Consider the following 18,722-nt stretch of genomic DNA (forward strand, 5'->3'; position numbering starts at 1 on the left):
TATGGGAGGTTCAGTTTGGTCACTGTGTTGAGTGAGATAAAGTTGTTTGTTGCTCCAGGATCAATCATTAAAATAACCTCAACTCCCTCAATAGTCCCTTTCAACTTCATGGTTTTGGGGTTTGTAAGGCCCACCACCAAACTTAATGAAATGTCAACCAAGGGACCTTCCTCCACCACTGTTTTCGATTCCATACCCTCCACGATATCAATCGACTCATCATCTCCGCCATCCGACACCACCAACACACTGAGCTCTTTTCTGGAACATGCATGATTAGGTGACCACTTCTCGTTACAAGTGAAGCCAAGCCCTTAGCCCTTTTGTCGAGCATTTCACGATGGGTTAGGGTGACTCGGGGTCGTTGGGGATGGTGATTGGGTTGATTTGGATTGAAGGGAGTCCGACGAGGTATATTTTGTGGGGTTAGTTGTCGAAGGTTAGGGTGGCTGATTTGGGGGTAAAGTGTTGATTCACGGGATGTATTGAAGTATTTGGAGGGTGAATATGAAAGTGGGTTTGGGTGGGGTAATGAATTTATCTTTGGACAAAATAGTCCTTAGTGGGTCCCTTGCTTTTATACGCTTCTGGATGAAGCTTTTGGTCTATCCTCAAAGACCACGACATTGCCTCCGTAAGAGTAATAGGGCCATGAACTCTGAGTTCTCTTCTCACATCTTCTTTTAACCCCTTTACAAATGAACCCAAAGAAAAGGGCTCATCAATCTTCCCCAAAGGAGTTGCATGCTCAACGAAATCCCGTTGATACTCGGCCACCATTCCTGTTTGTTAAAGCGTCATCCATTGCTTGTGGAGAGTTCCTTCTTCCATAAGTCTGAACCGCTCCAGTAGGAGGGTTTTAAGTTCCTCCCAACGAGTGATAGGTTGTTGTTGATGTTCCCAATGGAACCATAACAAGGCGTCGCGCTGTAAGCTTAGAACCGCCGACTCCATAATTTCGGTCTCAGTGAGCTTGTAAAAGGTAAAGTACCTCTCAGCTTGATATATCTAGCCATTGGGGTTGTCTCCATCGAAGGCGGGTAAATCTAATTGTTTCAATTTCCACCCTCCTTTTTCTGTCAACTCAGTCGTGGTTAAAGGTTGTAAGGGTTCGATTTGGTCATTTGGGATGATGGGAAGGCTTTGGCTACGGGAATTTGAGGGTTCTTCTCCAGCTAATTTCTCACAGATTTTTTGTAAGGTTTGGGTCATTTGGTTTAATTGGGCTAATAGAGTTTCATTTTTTTGGTGATTTTGTGAAATCTCAGAACGGATTTTTTCTAATTCTGAGTTAATGACGGTGGGATTTTTGATATTTCAGTTTCAAGGGTTTCAATTCGCTGGGTATTTGTGGTGTTTACCATGGCTGGATGAAAAAGCTCCGATACCAGATTTGCTATGACTAGAAATGTAAAACAGAAAGAAAGTAGAAGAGAGAGAAGTATGTATTAGAAGAAAGAAAAGAAGAACATATTACAGCTACTGTTTTCGAGCATAGCTACTCCTACCTCTAAGGTATTCTTACGGAATTCTTAGCATACTTAGCTATTGAATATCACCCTATATATATAGTTAGATTGGCTGCTATGCCAGCTCATAGAAGATCTAGAAAGATCTAACAAATTCATTTCTCTTATTCTAATATATGCTATAACAGAATAGAAATGGAATATTTGTTCTTATAACAGATTGTCATAATAGAATCCTATTTTGTTGTTCCAACACCCTCTATTCTGCCACGTCACCCAATGCTACTTTGTTAGTTTTAGACCTGCTTTGGTGTGTGAGCCACGGTTTTGCTTTAGTGAGAGGCATATCAGAAAAATGAATCGCAACACAATAAGACTTCCGAAGCAGGCTAGATTTTATTTCAGCTATCCAAAATAATCAAGGAATGATAATTGTTTGCAACAATGATCTGGGTACAAGGATATCACATTTGTATCCAGATGTCACCATTTTAAGTTAAAAAAAAGAAGACGGGAAATATGGAAAAGCACATATGCAAGAACTAGAAACTAACCATGATAATGTTGAGGCTCTCCTGACCAATATTCTCCAACGAAACCTGTTTAATTGCGACGAAATCTCCATTCTCCAAGTCCAAACCCTTGTATACTCGACCATAAGCTCCTTTCCCAATTTCATCTCCAAGCATCTACAAACGGTTTCAAAGAGATATTTTTTACACAAATAAAATAAAACAAATGAAAAGATTGGCCGACAATTCATTAAAAAAATATTGACGATCACTCATCCTTCAATAAAAAACATATTCGTATTCAACGTGAAAAACAATTTTTCATAACAAGGAATCCAAAGAAATATTGAACACTAATCATATTATCATATAATATCACGTTAATTGTTTTGGTTCACGTAGTCGATCCATAGTGAAAATGTGGTTTGCTTTTGTTGCAAATGTGGATGGTGTCATAATTATATCCGTCTAAGCTCAAAAATATTTACCTTACGATCAAGTCATATTTTGCACCATGGTCAAGCCATATTGTTACAATTAAGGCTTTGTCATTATTGTAGTGAGCTTAAACCTAAATATTAAAGTTTATTCTTTGTCTGTAAGAAAAGAAAAGTATAGTATAGAGCAATAAGTGATTGAAAAGTAAGCTCTAAAAGCCTAAAGGTCGCAAGCACTTGTTGTATCAATAATCAAACACTAAGCCTGAAGCTAAAATAGTCTTGCAATTGGATAAGGCAAATAAGTAAATCCGCATATAACATATACGAGGAATAAATAGGAAACTTACTAGTAGTCATGACTAAACACAAAAACCAAGCAAGCTACGCAAAAGAAGGTAAGCACACCACACAACACATGAAATTCACAGACTACAGCTCATATTTTTGTTCATAATGCTAAACAAAATTGCTCACCTGCCACAATCACTTGACTGATGCTCAAATTGCTAAAGTAAATCAAAAAAATATTGTTACGTTAACTATCTTCAAGAATATATTGTTATCTTTAGAGATATATCCTTTCCTTGTATTTAGCCTTATTATAGGTAAATATCTTGAAATAATATATTTAGGCATATTTTGTGGGATATGATAGAATCTCATCCTTGTATATAATCAACTAAAGAAGGCTAAAGAAACACACAAAAATACGTTTCTCTTCTATTCCAATGTTCTCTTCTTACTCATTCATGGTATCGAGCAGATTGCGATTTTTCTTAACCATTTTTTTTTATCTTTTCTTCTTCTACATTACCATGGTTGATGGTGAGACAACACCACCTCCTTTCACAATTTCACCAAATTCTCCCCTCTTCCTCGGTCCTCAAGATAAATCTGGAGATTATATTACTTTGGTACGTTAAAAACTTGACAACTTCGATGACTAGTCGTATGCCATTATTGTTGCACTCACTTTGCACTGCAAATTCAAGTTTCTTGACATGGACTATCAATTTTTTGATTTAGCGTATACCAAGGAACATTGGACCACAAGTCAATGTATGATTGTCTTATGGATAACCAATACAATCCATTTTAAGGTATTATCCATGCTTTCTAAATATGAAAATGCAAAAATCCTTTGTGATGATTTACATGAACGTTTTTCTATAATCAATGGCCCTCGCATACATCAATTAAAACTTGAACTAAAAAAATGTGAACAAATCAAAACTTTGGTTCTTAATGTCTATTACAGCAAGTTGTGTGTTATGGGATGAGTTGGATCCTCATGAACCTATAATATCATGTACTCATGGACACTATAAGTGCAATATAGGACAAGCACATGAAAAACAACAAGACGACAATCAATTGAATCAGTTCTAACTTAGGCTTCATAGTAAGTATTATGGAAATCATCGCTCAACTTTGTTGTCACGAGATCCTTTCCATCATTGAATCGAGCATTACAACACGTTATTCAAAAGGAACGTGTTCGCAACACCACTCAAGGTCATGGTTGGCTTTGTTGTCCATGGGCTAGAATGTTATAAACTTGATCATTCCAGTCTATGTTGCACCCACTGAAAGGGCACAACAATGATGGATTTTCTTATTGCACGATTTACCCGACTGGAAACCCAACTCCAAAAATAAATATAAAAAGCAACTTATTGCCTCTTCATCTCAGGATACTGCTAGCTGTGAGGAGCCTTTCTCTGCTAATTAAATCAATCACACCGCATCTCAACGAGGGGATGCCACTTCCAAAATTTACTAACTACTGATCAATAGACATCTCTTCGAAGTTCTTACCCTATTAGTAACAATTCTAATTCCACTTTGCGTCTCCATGATAAGACTAGTCTTTCTTGGCTTATAATACAGGGGTGTTCACATCATGTCACAGGACATTTAAAAAGTTTATAGAATTTACAACAGATTGATTCTTACCCCATGGGTTAGATGGGCAAAAGGTACTTGCCACTCACAAAGGAACAGTTTATTTGACAGCAACTATTACTCTTTATAATGTTCTTTATGTTCCTAAATTAAATTGTAGTCTAATCTGTGTTTCACAACTCAATGATGACTTGAATTGTTTTATCCAATTTTCTCATAATATTTGTGTTATCCAAAACCTTCACTCGAGGAAGTTGGGTGAGAGGAAGGATGGACTTTACTATCGAAAATATCGAAATATCTTTCTTCCACATATGTAAATATCGAAAATGCGGATTTGTTTTATTATTTGATAAGCCTCAAACATATGAAACTACACGGGCCTATAAATAATCGAGATAGCTTTCTTCCACATACAAAAGTTAACACAAAAAAAGTTATGAACAAACTTAGTTATATAAGTCATAATCAATAAATAACTAATTTAATCAGCAAATAACCCTAACCCTAATTACTGAAATTAGAAAAAAAAAATTTGATAAACAATGAATCATTGAACCCTAGAAAAATTCAAAAATCAAGCGAAACTAAGGAAGATTTGCTTACATATTTGTTGTCGAGAGTTTTGGATTTGTGTAAATGAGAAGAAGCCACTAAACGAGACATTGCAACTTTTTTTTCTCAAATTCTGAAGAAGAATTGACGATGAAATTTTACGATTACATTTGCTGGCGATAGAAATTGATCACCGGGAAAAAATGCCGCTAGTACTCCTAAATGGGAGTAAAAATTGTCGAAGTAAACAAACCGCGAATGTTTTTTCTCTCGATATGTTATCACTTGCCTCAGCCATCTCGTAATCACGCAAAAATATATATATATCAAAAAAATTTTAATAACATTATTCATTGTTCAAACTTATTTTATATTTGCGGCTAATGTGTAAGAAAATATATAGTCAAGTGGGATCTTTTTTGAATCGTATAATGCATACTTTCATAATATATTTTATAATTTTTAGATGTATATGGTTCAATATATAATAATCAAAAATAATGTATTGAATTGCGTAAAAAATCAAATGTAGAAAGTATAGTGGAACGGAGGAGGTATATGTTTCTTATTTGTCGATACATGTTTATCTTTTTATAAAAAATTCTCAATTTTGCCCTTCTCCCAATAAACTTATATTTATATATTTATCAAATTCAACGCTTGTTCAACATAAACACAACTCATATGATTTTTCATAAATGCTATAGATACAATTTTAAATTTTTGTCGATTGATTTCCGATAAATTTTATAAAAACAATTTAAAAAAAGTAAAGACTTACAAAATGAGCGATTGTACCTAGGTGCACTCGTACAAAACATATGATTGTTCCCAAGTATAGTCGCACATTATGTGCAACCGCGCCGGTTTTCAAATAAATATTTTTTAATTAAAAATTCAATAAATAATGCACTACTAGAATTGACTATGTGTTATAGGGAGTTCTAACGAACGGAGAATCCGTAGCCTAGGGCGCCCCAGAAAAGGTTGATTATGGCTTGAAGGAGTACTAATAAAACAAGACTATTAGCATGTCAGAAAATGATTTTAGGCATGAAAAACTAATGCAAACAATAACACATAGGTGTGAGGTGATTCATCGTCAATGAGGCTATATCCATCATCCCAAACTAGTGTATTCCATTATATGTTCAAAGGAAAAAAGGGCTAAAGCTCAATACAACAATGAAGCACACGAGTTTTTGTGAAAAAATAAGCATATAGTAGAGAATTATGACATGATAAGAGAGGATACGAAAGGTTTAAACTCTTAGTATGGCTCTACAATATACAAGGTATAATGTTGTAGAATAATAGGCAAGAGTGTTGTCATTTAGAGCGTATAATGGTCATCGAAAATTATAATTAATTAAATTAAATAATTAATTTAAATAAATTAATTTGAGAATATCTCAAGGTTGCAAAGTTTTTGTTTTTAGCAAAAAAGTAGTATTCACGGATCGTGAAACAACTCGCGGATCGTGAAACAACTCGCGGATCGCGAGAAAGGAAGGAAAAGCTACTATTTTGTGGAAGCAGCAGGTTGCGGCCAACGACCTAACTCGTGGCCCCGCGAGTTTCACTCTGTTTTGCAAGTTTCTTTGCAAAGTTAGTTTATCCGTTTTGTTAGTTTTAATGTAACTACCAACGGTTAAATATGGTTATATTAACCAGATATATTGGGATGGTTTGGTTGAAAGATGACATTAGTTCGTGAATCAATCTTGTGTTTCATTGAGTAACATGTTACTTCGTGAAAAGGTGTAAGCTATTTTATAAATATAGAATGCTTGTGTGGTTATTTTATACATGGAATTACTATTTTCTTTTTTTTCTCTAGCACTTTACATAGAGAACTTGCAATCCTCGATTGTAATTTTTCGTATCTTCTTCCATTTAAGTTTTCCTTACATCGTTTTAAATTCCGTGTGCTAGGAATTTAGTGTAATTCTTTGTATCTCATCATATATTTCCGGTTTATATTCCCAAGCACCGTAGTAGGAAGGAAATGATATTTTAGAAAAGATCATCTCGCCTATAATTAATATCAAGTCACATACAAAATCTTCTTGTTACTAGGTTTGATATATGGTGATTCCCGATGATGAAGTTCACATTTGGTGTATGTTAAGCAAAGGTTTGAACTTGTCATATGTTTTGTAACCTACTAAGTTTATGTAACTTTATTTTATATGTTTGATTAATAAAATTAAAGTCACATTTACAACAAAGAGTAAGGTTATCTCAAAATGCGATAACATAGATTAGATCTAGGCAGAAGGCAACATATCATGCCTGCTCATTCGAGCAACTCATCTGCTCGTTCTCCCACACGTTCATTTGGTCCTTTCTTGCTTTCAAATAACTCTAGAATTGTGCCATAGTACCACACATGACACATGTCTTGATCACCAAGGTTTGATCCCCTTCCATCATCAAAGCTCTTTCAGCTAGTCTCTTGAGAGACCGTCTCTTTAAGAGCCGTATTTCAGGCCCGGCCCATTAAAGATTAATGTCTATTTACACTATCATTAATGCTTACTTACTATATCCTTAATGCCTACTTTCAATATCTTAAATGTCCACTTACATCATTCTTAATGCCTACTTAAAATATTATAAATAATATATAATAGGCAGGCGGCCTAATTAGAGATGGTCAAAGCGACCGCCTCTCACAAGAATTTGTGAAACTTTTTATCAATGGAACTATGGAAGTATACCCAAAACTTGTTACACCTAGTTTTAGAGTCCAAAATTCTTCTACATAATGACCAGAATAAATAAGCTCAAGTCATACTTCTTTGATATGTTAACTTATAGATTGAAAATAAAATACAAAACAAGAGCAATTCATGAATAATGTCAAAAAACAAAGGAGATATTTGATTAGAATAAAGGAGAGTATATGATAAAGAAGATGATGGTCAAATCATACAAATGATTGAGATTCATATTGTTGTGATTAACATATTTATTCAAATTCATATACATTATCTATGATTTTGCTCTAATAACCTTATTTTTTTAAATTTAATTTTTATTTCTTCCATAAATATTTACTTTCATACAAGCATGACCTTTTAGTTAAATCAATAATATTATCAGGCCAAAATCGTCTATCATAGAATCCAAGTATATCAATTATGTTGAACTTTCAAAACCAACTCAATATCTACTTTAAGTCACTTAGAACTGTGTGCGTGAGAGTTAAATTATGCACATGAAAATAAAACAAAGTAGTGAGGACTAGGGATATTTGATATTTCTATAAAAAGAAATTGTAACAAAGTTAAAAAGACAGATTAAAAAGAAAGTGTGACAATCTCTTATGAAAAGAGATATTTAATTACAGAGTATTAAAGTCTTGTAATAGAGGTGACGATTACTATTTAGCACTATATCGTTTTTGGTGGAAATTAGTAGAAAGAAAAATTAAGTCGGAGAAAAAAAAGTAAATTAAAAAGATAAAAGACAAAGATTAAGAACATGAACCGATAAGCAAGAGCAATATTGTAATTTGTAAGACATAAAACGAATAAACTATAATTTGCAAAGAGGAAATTTCCTAATAGTTGGCCAGAAATTTCTTCAAAGTTAAATTTCATTGATATTTGTTGTCTTATCCTTGAGAAATTTCTGAAAAAAGTACCCCAGTTGCCCATCAAAATGTTGTTATAAAAACAAATATGCTAGGCTACGCTTTTTCTACTTTTGTAATTAAAAAATTTTCCCTTCTAAAAAAAAATAATATTATCATAGTTTTCATAGATTTTATTTATTTTAGTTGCTTATGAAGTTTAATATAGTGGATTAGCTTCAATTGATTAAGGTTTACCTCATTTCTAAGCAAATATGCAAATGCAGAGGATTTTCCATAACCTTTGTACAATGCTAATTTTGGTATTGCTCTTCCTAAATAAACCAGGTTAGTAATGTATATCCCTCTTTATTATTTTCTAATTGCTCTTATGTCTATTTTTAGTTTAAAGTAGTTAGTTGTTTAAAAATGAGAGATTAAATATAGAGTATAAATGTGTTAGGGACATGAATACTTTATCATACTAATTTAATAAACTTGAGCCGCATATTTTTTTATAGGTATAGGTTGCCGCATTTTTTCCTACCCACACTTTAATCATAATTTTCTATAAGCAAAATACACTGGTACTCTAATAAAGATGATTTTTTTTTCAGTTTTACTTACTTTTGCTAAGTGGCATTTCTCTCGTAATTAAACTTTTATCACAAATTGTTGTGACTTGTGAGAGATGATCTCTCTATGAAATACATTAGATATATAAATTAAATAGTTTAATTAATACAAATTAAAAAGAAAATAAAAATATGGTCATTCTTATTTGAAATTATCTCTTTTAAGAGACAAGAGTCTTCATAAAAGTAAACGTTGACATTAAAATCTTAATCTTAACAATATATAATATTTGACTTTGAAAATCAATAACAATTCATTACTGTTGTCGCGGTTAAGTGTCTCCCAACTATGAATCTAAGTTATGATAATATTTATTTATTTATTGCAGGTTCAGTAATTGGGAAGATGCCAAAAGGTGGGCCACCAGGTTGGGAAGTGGAATTTGGAATAACACTAAAAATAGAGTTGGAGATTGATATGCATTCACAAAATTATAATGAAATTTCTGAGAGTGTTGAAGAATTGGTGAGTTCTGCTGGTAGAAAATCAGAAATTGTTCATCAACCAGATATAACTGCTTTATTTAATGGTAAGAACTTAAGCTAACATGATTGTGATAGTGCTAAATTTTTATTGTGAGGATAGTTAAAAATCAAAATTTAATTACAAGCATGAAAATAAAAGCTAACTTACAATTCTTGATAGAGCTTCTTCATTTTTGTGATTTTGTCTTGAAAAAAAGAATACTCAACTATTGATTTTATTTATTTTTGTTAAATTAATGAAGTGATTTAAATACAAAAACTGAATTTTATGAAAAGTTTTCTCACAAAATTTCTTACCATAATATATCAAAAATTAACCATATAGTAAGTCTAATAAGCAGGAGTATCAAACTGAAATAATATTGTTGTGTATAAATTTACAGTGCGATTTTAATGAGATGGATAATAAAGAGTTCTTTTGTAATAAAATGTGACTATTTTAAGAAAAGAACAAATTGCTCAATTAATAGCAACTAGAATGTGTATAACATAGATTTTAATGACATTATAGTTGGAATTTTAATTTTCGTAGCTTAATGAATTTAGAAATAAATATAAATACTCTGTATAAATTAGAATCTTATAATTTTATGAAAAATAAATAATAATTATCAAGAACAATTACTGTACATGATTATTTAGTTTTGGTATAAATTTTCAATATTATTTTGTAAATGCTTCGACATGTAATATTGACGTAATTTATTTAATTAACTAATAAAATAAATTACTATATTTTTGCAGCTCCAATACTTGGAAAATTGCCAAAAGGTCTAAGTCCAAAATTGACATTGGGAATTGAATTAACCCTAGGGAAAGAATTGGAGTTGGAATTGCAATCATCAAATATTAGTGCTATTGTCAAGGAATTAAAAGAATTAGTGAATTCAGCAAGAAAAACCCAAAACCAAGAGATTTTTTTTTAGAGAATGAAGCAAGGTCTTAGTATTGTAGTACTTAATTTTGTGCTCATCCTTACATTCATCTTGAAGTTATATTATTTTTTTTTTTAAAAAAAAAATATGCAAATATATTATACATGTGGTATTCCATTTTATGTAGACTTATAGTCCATTATATTTTGGTATTAATGAAATTTCTACACTATTTTAGGAATTAGGAATTTCAACTTGAATTTTAATTTTCCATACGTCCTTAAATATTCTCAACCAAAACAATGCAAACAAGCAATTCATATGAAATACAAATTTTAAGGGAATTAGAAGGCAATAAAATAAGCTCAACGCAGTTACATTTACATAATTAATGAAATCCAGATAAATTTTTTGTGTGGAGTGGAGTTTCATTGTTTTGTATTTCAAATTATAATAAACTATGTTTGCAATATAAAAGTTTCACTGAAAAAATTCTCTTCTTTTTCCAAAGAGAATTACATATATCTAACCTTCAAATCCCGCTTTATAAAATATAAGAATAATAATAAGAAATATCAGTGGAGATAAATCCTGTCCATTCCATTTTTTTCTGTATTCTAGATTTGACAGATATCATAAAAAATATCAAAGAACAATTACATCCCTCTATTTCAATTAAACAAAACTACTCAGCAAAACTTTTTGTCTTAGGAACAAAATTTTTGCCCAAAAAAATTGAGCATAAACTTCGCAAAATATTTTAAAAAGAATGGAACAGATATCATGCCATTTGCATAGTTTACTAATCATCACCAAAGGTAGTCTTCCTTCCTGCATTGACAAAGGGAGTAAATTTTTCAGAAAATACATACCAAATGTCGAGATGTATTGATGTTTTTCTAAATTCATTGATCGGTTATCGGTTATGGAAAAATGGGTAAAGGAAGTTGCAACAGAAAATAGAAAGGTTATTGGGAAATATTATTTTTGTTGCCAATAAAATTATGTGCACTTGTTACGATATATGCTATTGAGGATCAATCGAAAGACAACCTATTGTTATTAGGATGATAAGGTTGCATGAGTTTGACCTCTAACCCCACCTAGGCTAGGGGTAATGGAATATCGTGTTGGTCGTACAGCCCTAGACAACGCAATGAAGGGAATAGGCTACTTTAGATTACAGGCCGCTTACAATCTTTGGCTTGAGGAACGTTTCAGATTTGGGTTCAGCAGGAGCCGGAAGGAATGGTAGATATGATAAAGAGATGACCGAGTCAAGTTAAAGTTGGTAGCAATTGTTGATGGAAAAGCTACTTCAAGCCTAAAATCTAAAGGAGATGTTCAATGTGAGACTATAACAATAGAAAAAGAAAATTTTCAAGAATGATGTTAATATTGATTGGATAAACTCACCTGGTACAGTTGCAGTAAACCTGTTAGGTGTACCATGTACCGCGCCCTCCTCTGCCTCGACCACCTCTGCCCCCGCCTCCACGGCCAAATCTACCACCACCATGTCTATCTCCAAACCTGCCACCACCACCACGTCTATCTCCAAACCTGCTACCACCACCACCACGTCTATCTCCAAACCTACCACCACCACCTCTTCCACCGCTTTCTCTTGGCTTGCCCTCTTGCACAGTCAAGTAAGAACCTCCAAGATCAGATCCATCAAGCTCAAGTGCTTTGTTGAACCCGTCACCGTCCACAAAATCTATGTGGGCAATACTGCAGAGCATATGAAGAGACATAAATAAGGATGTACATATATAGAAGACAATAGAAGCCACAATGATATTCTGTCGCAAAAGACTTTGGCCAAGCAAGCATAGTTCTGGGTTCAAGAAAGCCAACTAGATATATGCAATACAATGAGTAGAACAGTTCAAGCAATGTGGTGCACAGACAAGTGACGGGAAAAGAAAAATGAAACATGCCAACAAGAATACTCAGCCAGGCTAATTGAGAAAACTTCAACAAAAAACTCAAATGCCCTAACTTCAACAAATGATTTATGAAGGTAACCCATTAGAAACTATCGCCAATTACATAAGCTGAAAACAAAGAACAGATGAAAAGCATGTAATGACTTCCATGAAGGATAAAGGCCCAGCCCAAGTAGCAGCCAGGCAGCAAGGCCAGCCTTACAACTTACTTACAATAGGAGGAAGAGAAGGAATTAAGTTGGTTATCAGCTTGTTCTAGAATAGGTATCAAAGTTGTTGTGAAAGGAGGAATTTGTTATACAGCTGGGTAGTTTGAGTCACTTTTATTAGCATTCTGTTAGAGTAATTTGAATAACAGATGATGTAAATAAATAGAGGGTTGAGGATGTTATCTTATTTTGCTTATATTTTCAGAAATCGGTGTATAGCACCTTGGAAGTTACTCAACCAATCAGAGTTGAGGCTGGGCACACTGCTCTTCTATTATCACAATATACAAGCATTCCTTCACTTCTTTCTTTCTGTCTAATCTATAATATATTCTGGAATACTCCCTTCCTTCATTACAGAGCAATAGAGCAAATTCGATATAAAGCCATCAAGTTTCAAAACTTTAAACAACACCAGCAAAAAGCTAAAAAGCATGAAAGACAATGCCAAGAATCTTCTATGCAGATATGCTTCAATTTCTATAACAGAAACCCCAAAAAGAAAGATTAAGACAAAATGTTAAACTTTTGACTAGTCTAACATGTATATCCAACCAGATATAGGAGGACCGTATACGTGAGGAGGCTGGCAAGGGGTATTGAATAGAATCTGCTCCGTTCACACAAACCACAATTACCGGTTTCTAACAAAGAATGATCTCAGTTATAACAGTTGAAAAAGCAAGAATCATAATATACGAACCCTTTCAGACAATTATTTTCACGATCAGGAGGGATAGACACCCTTGTCATCTCTCCACAAGAGGCAAAGTGCTGTTTCAAGGAATTCCTCATCTGCAGGTGCATTGAAACACAATATCAAATCAAAGGAATTGACTTACAAACTACTATATTTAATAAACTAATAGATTCATCTGTCAATAGGCAAAAGAAATACATCATCCTCATCAGCTGAAGTATCAAATCCCTTGACAAATATCGTTAAATTCTGGCCCCCACTCTTCTGAAATGAATTTTCTCTGTATCACAAGCAAATCAAAAACAGTCGCCTTTAATTTTTCCAGGGAAAAAGATGAATTGTAAGAAAAACATCAAGCCATAAGAAAAGACTTCATTCTTGGCTACAAACCTGGTGTTAGGAGTCTTTGCACCTCTCTCCCGAGCTAGGTCAAGTTTTACAGGACGATTTAATAAATGCTGACCATTTAAATCTAGGGCCTGTATATAGACAATCAAAATTAACGGCATAAATATGGTTCTCAATGTAGAATGCAACAGGAAAACTTTTACAGGTTTTTGAGAACCTGTTGAACAATAGGAATAAACTTAAATTTAAATGAACAGAGTTCACTATAAGAGAAAAGCAATTCTAAAGTATATAAATAATTAAAATACCAGTCATTATATGATTTAATAATTCTTTCCTTGAAGAATGCATGAAACACATATCTTTATCTACACATGAAGTCACACATATTAAGGAAACAGAAATCACCAAACACATTTAATTATAGTAGTTTCTATAACAAAAATAAAAACCAATGATAACCAAATCCAAGTTTTGTTGGTATGATAAAAATGCAAAAGACTCCAGTGTATCTCATCTTTAAAAGTAAGGCAATTGATGTGAATTGGAGAGTAGCAATCACAATTCACAAATCACAATACTAAATGACAGCCATGCAATACAAAGTAAGACATTTTTTTGGTACTCAACAGTTGATCAATTGCAAGTTCATGAAGGCTCACCTTCTGAGCACCTTCTGCAGTAGCAAATTCGATATGGCCAAATCCCTTAAATCTACCACCAGCATCTGACGCAAATCTGATTTCTGCAATCTCTCCTGCATCCTTGAAAAATTCCTTCCTGAAATCATATAAAAAAATTTGAGAATGCAGTCTTTATGATCTCACATCACCTCTAGTGGGAAAACAAGAATACATACACATCAGATTCTTGAACATCGAAAGATAAATTCCCAGCAAACAGCGTCTTTGCTCCTGTATTTTGATTTTGTTGAATAGCAGGAGTTTCGGGCTGCAAGTAAAATAAGCATGATAAAAATTACAGTTTTAACGTCTCTAAACACACAGGTAACCCAACCAACACCTAAAAAGATTAAACTATGTGTATATTCACAACACTATGTTGAATGTATAGAGAATTACAATACAAAAATCTAAGTTTCAACATATGAAGTCAGGCACATAAACCAAAACAATTTAACATATGACATCATCAGCTTAGCATATTTACATCACAGCTGCTTGTTTAACATAAGCCCACATTGTACCCAACAAGGCAGCAAGTGGGGTTACTAATTTTATAAACAGCGCTTAATGAAAAGGAGAAAATCAGCATGATTGAAGGAAGTGAATTTAAGGAAAGAAAGTAGCATGATTATTCAGCTTCTGATTAAAGTACATACAGTTTTCAATGCAGATTTCTTGGTTTCTTGAGCATCAACCATTTCTACATCTGTATTCTGAAAACAAATTTGAAGAGTTTTTCAGAAGTTAATCTCCAGTTTCAAAACGCAAGAAAAAATTGAATCCAAGAATGGCTCAATTACTGATAGATAAAAAGGGTAACAATACACATCTTGATTTTTGATCGCGCTTGCGAGTATCAACAAATTTCAAACATAACATTCAGCCTATAAAGACATAAGTTTAACTCCAAATGTGTTTAATTGCTGGATTACAAGATTTTATGGCTCAAAAAAAAAATTGTAACCATCAGCTATAACTAAAAGAACTGAATACTAGTCAGGAATAGCAACCAAAATGCTTTTATGTAAAACCCTTAAAAAGAGTCTACTAGTACTAAGACTGAAATTTCATGAACCATAAAAATAACATAAAATGAACAAACAATAACCTTCTTTGGAGTCTTTGGTTGTTTCTCATCATCACTTTCCTCCTCATCACCACTCTCTTCATCAGAAGAATTATCTGTGCCGCTGTATTTCTTGTTGGCAGCTACTGGCTGATAGCACAACAGAAAATCGTTATAAACACACAAGAGATAACTATTCAAAATGAACGCAATCGAACGGATGACAACAAAATACCGTTGCCTGATTTGCCTTGGGAGGCTCTTCATCTTCCTCAGAGCTTTCTTCATCACCACTGCTATCCTCCTGCTCCACTTCTGCAGCAGGCTTAGCAGCAACCTTGGTCTGTTAATGCACATGCAAATGCACAGCATTAATACAGACAAATTACACATACACCAACTTTCCCCCTTTTCAAATACACCAATTGGTTTCAGTACCCAAAATAAAAGTGTAGTCCCCATGTGTGTATATATATACCACCGAATTCAAAGTCAACTACAGTAATGCATAACTGGTACGCAACCATAATGCCACAAACAGTAGCACTTACCTCATCAGAAATATCGTCACTAGACGAATCTTTTTTGGAGCCATTTTTCAAAGCCACATCAGGTTGCTTCTTTGGCTCATCCTGTAACAAGAAAAAAGCATCAAAACGACTAAGCAATAGCTCAACGTAAAATGTTGATCAAATAAAAAAATGTTCGCTCTGGAAAGTTAATCAACTTACATCACTAACATCAGAAGCATCAGAGCTGTTATCCTTCTTGGTCTCCTCAACCACAACAGGGGCTTCCTTCAGTGGTTTAGTTTGGTCCACAGCAGCCTACCATAACATATATACCATCAGCAAACTATAAACTAAATACAATCGCCAATCAAGCAGCTCCAAAATAAATGTCAAGGACAAATAAACAAAATAACAGAAAAATAAGCAATTAAAAGCAATTGGACAACAATCAAACAACACTGTTTAGCAACGCTAGGCACAATTACCATCAAGCATTTAAATCAAGCAACACAACTAAAACCTAAATACCTATGAAATACAAAATAATGTAATTATAAATATGAACTGCTCATAAATTCACTAAAACACACATTAGATTTCAACAAATATCTTAAATTCAGAATAATGTCAATATACATAAAACACAATTATAATTGCAAAATATTCACCAAAAACAATCATATTACGATCTTTTTAACCAAGAAACTAGAAATGAATAACTGTGTAATTCTAAATACAATGTATAGATCAAATATTTGACCTTAGATTCATCTTCTGAGGAAGAATCATCCTTAGATTCACAATTACTTTCAACTTTCTTAGGCTTATTTTCCTCCGCCTTTTGTTTAGCTACAACAGTTTCGTCTCTCTCAATCTTCTGCTTCTTTGCACTTACTGCTTTCGCAATTTCATCTTCACCATTTCTTTTGACTAAACCACAAAAAATATTAAATTTCACATTTCTCAATTAAACCACACAATTTCAAAAAATAATAACTTCAAAAAAGCAAGATTATAAACCTTTGTTTTCAGAATTAACAACTGCCAATGGAGCAGAATCGACCTACATATTAAAAGGTATTAATCAGTGACATGAAATCAAAAGGCATAAAATATCAAAAAATAGATGAAATAAAAAGACGAACTTTGGGCGTAGATTTCTTTTTAGACTTGCCCATGGCAGCCAAAGAATTAGGGTTTAAGGGGAGGAAAAAGGGAAAAACAGCAGAACCCTAATGTAAGAAGGGTTTTACGGCTGGAAAAAAATATTGGAAATGAAGAAAATAAGAGTGAGATGACTTTATAGTGAAGACTGAGGGCTTAGCTTAAAGAGAGGAACTGAGGAAGTTACGTTTAGGAGTTTTGGATGATGGGTTATTGTCTTTTAGCTCTTACTTCCAACGTTAGATAAGACTTGCTACTGATTGTAATATGTTATGTGGAAAAATATCACTATTAATAACAAATATTATTGAATAGAGGAAGTATATCATGAATTTGAATTGAATACTAAAAAATAGGCTTAAATTCTATTCTAAATCGTTTTCGGTGAAACAAACTCAAAACAATAAATTTATATGATAATAATTTATATTAGTTGAGTTATTTAACTTATATATAAGTCTATCTCATGCGATCCTTGAAAAAAACAAGTGATTTCAATAATTAAAAACAATTATGTAAAACACAATTCATGGGTTTTGAATTTTGGTTACCCATGTGAAAGACAATATACTAACTACTTCATCTAGTGTACATTTTACATTTACTACTTGATTTTATTTAAAATGTAACTAATGTCAATTGACCCCGTGACTACATGCTACATCCGCCACTTTCTTGGTGAGAGCGTCTTATACAAGAATTTGTACATACAATTATCATAATAGCATACAATTAGCATATAATTAGCAGCTTATATTCTAATAAATTGAACACCCCTTAATACAACTACTCTTGTGTGATATATTATCTCTCACTAAGACAATATTAAAATAAAAAGCTTATATTTTTACAAATCGATATAAATTAAACTATTTAACTTATAAATATAACGTTTTTCATAGTGAAATTATCTCATATAATAATTTGTACAGTATATAATATCAGATTCTATTTTTTTTTCTTGAAGAGAGTCCTACACTTAAAAGGATAAAAATTATTTTAAAGAAAAGTAAATTTGAGTTTGAGGGGTTTTGAATGAGATTATGTTGCATCATACTTAGACTATGACACTATGTGTACAAGCTCTAATCTCTTAAAAGTTTTAATTTGGTTTGAACATATTAAAACTTGTATACTTGGGTTCTAAATATAATATTTTTTTTCTACTCATAACAAATGTTGGACTCTTATTCAATTTCTCAAAATATTTGTTTTTCAATTACGGGTGAGTTTGCTACCTCCATATTGTTAAATTACAAAATTTTGGGTGAGACTATCTGATATGTGACACGTATTTTATTGGGTGAGCGCAATTCTCAAATTTAAAAGATCATTTTTAAGACTTAAAAAATTAATTTTAAGGCTTTAGAGTTGATATTTTAAGCATTGAAGACTTACAACTTACAAGACCAATTTCAATACAAAATTCATATTTCAACTTTAAAGTTGGATGACAAAAACCTTTATAAATGGTGTTAAAAACTTTAAAGCCGACCTTTTTAGTCATTAAATTGTTCTTTTAAGTTTTAAAATTGAATTTTTAAGTACTGATATTGACATGTTAGAATTTTTAAAAATTTAAAAATTAAAAGGGTTTGAGCTAATCGCACGGCTTAGACCGTCTTTTA

At 32.7% G+C, this 18,722-nt stretch overlaps 3 protein-coding genes across 5 annotated transcripts in view; 1 reads left to right on the forward strand and 2 right to left on the reverse strand.

The window, feature by feature from the left end:
• The window catches only part of LOC130806128 (MAP3K epsilon protein kinase 1-like), a 47,987-nt gene extending 42,814 nt beyond the window's left edge, over positions 1–5,173 (reverse strand). For 2 of the 3 annotated variants that reach the window (XM_057671074.1, XM_057671075.1), the window contains exons 1-2: positions 4,933–5,164; positions 2,024–2,158 (exon numbers count right to left, since the gene is read on the reverse strand). In XM_057671074.1, the coding sequence (XP_057527057.1) occupies positions 2,024–2,158; positions 4,933–4,992 (195 nt within the window). In that variant the 5' untranslated portion in view covers positions 4,993–5,164. Of the gene's footprint in view, positions 1–2,023; positions 2,159–4,932 lie in introns of all 3 variants that reach the window. The other variant, XM_057671073.1, reaches the window with a different exon arrangement.
• Positions 5,174–8,587: 3,414 nt separating this feature from the next.
• LOC130806215 (uncharacterized) lies at positions 8,588–10,717 on the forward strand. Its single transcript, XM_057671211.1, has 3 exons — positions 8,588–8,809; positions 9,426–9,626; positions 10,327–10,717. The coding sequence occupies exons 1-3, from the start codon at positions 8,737–8,739 to the stop codon at positions 10,506–10,508; spliced, it is 456 nt and encodes a 151-aa protein (XP_057527194.1). The 5' UTR covers positions 8,588–8,736; the 3' UTR covers positions 10,509–10,717.
• Positions 10,718–11,030: 313 nt separating this feature from the next.
• Positions 11,031–17,233, reverse strand: LOC130806214 (nucleolin 1-like). The gene is made up of 15 exons (XM_057671210.1): positions 17,076–17,233; positions 16,951–16,993; positions 16,691–16,860; positions 16,150–16,245; positions 15,970–16,050; positions 15,654–15,761; positions 15,461–15,568; positions 15,009–15,065; positions 14,526–14,617; positions 14,329–14,446; positions 13,709–13,797; positions 13,517–13,598; positions 13,322–13,413; positions 11,874–12,191; positions 11,031–11,288 (listed from the first exon to the last, which is right to left on the reverse strand). The coding sequence occupies exons 1-14, from the start codon at positions 17,106–17,108 to the stop codon at positions 11,897–11,899; spliced, it is 1,464 nt and encodes a 487-aa protein (XP_057527193.1). The 5' UTR covers positions 17,109–17,233; the 3' UTR covers positions 11,031–11,288; positions 11,874–11,896.
• Between the last annotated feature and the right edge of the window lie 1,489 nt (positions 17,234–18,722).

This window comes from Amaranthus tricolor, chromosome 2, assembly GCF_026212465.1.
Source record: "Amaranthus tricolor cultivar Red isolate AtriRed21 chromosome 2, ASM2621246v1, whole genome shotgun sequence".
NCBI lineage: Eukaryota > Viridiplantae > Streptophyta > Magnoliopsida > Caryophyllales > Amaranthaceae > Amaranthus > Amaranthus tricolor.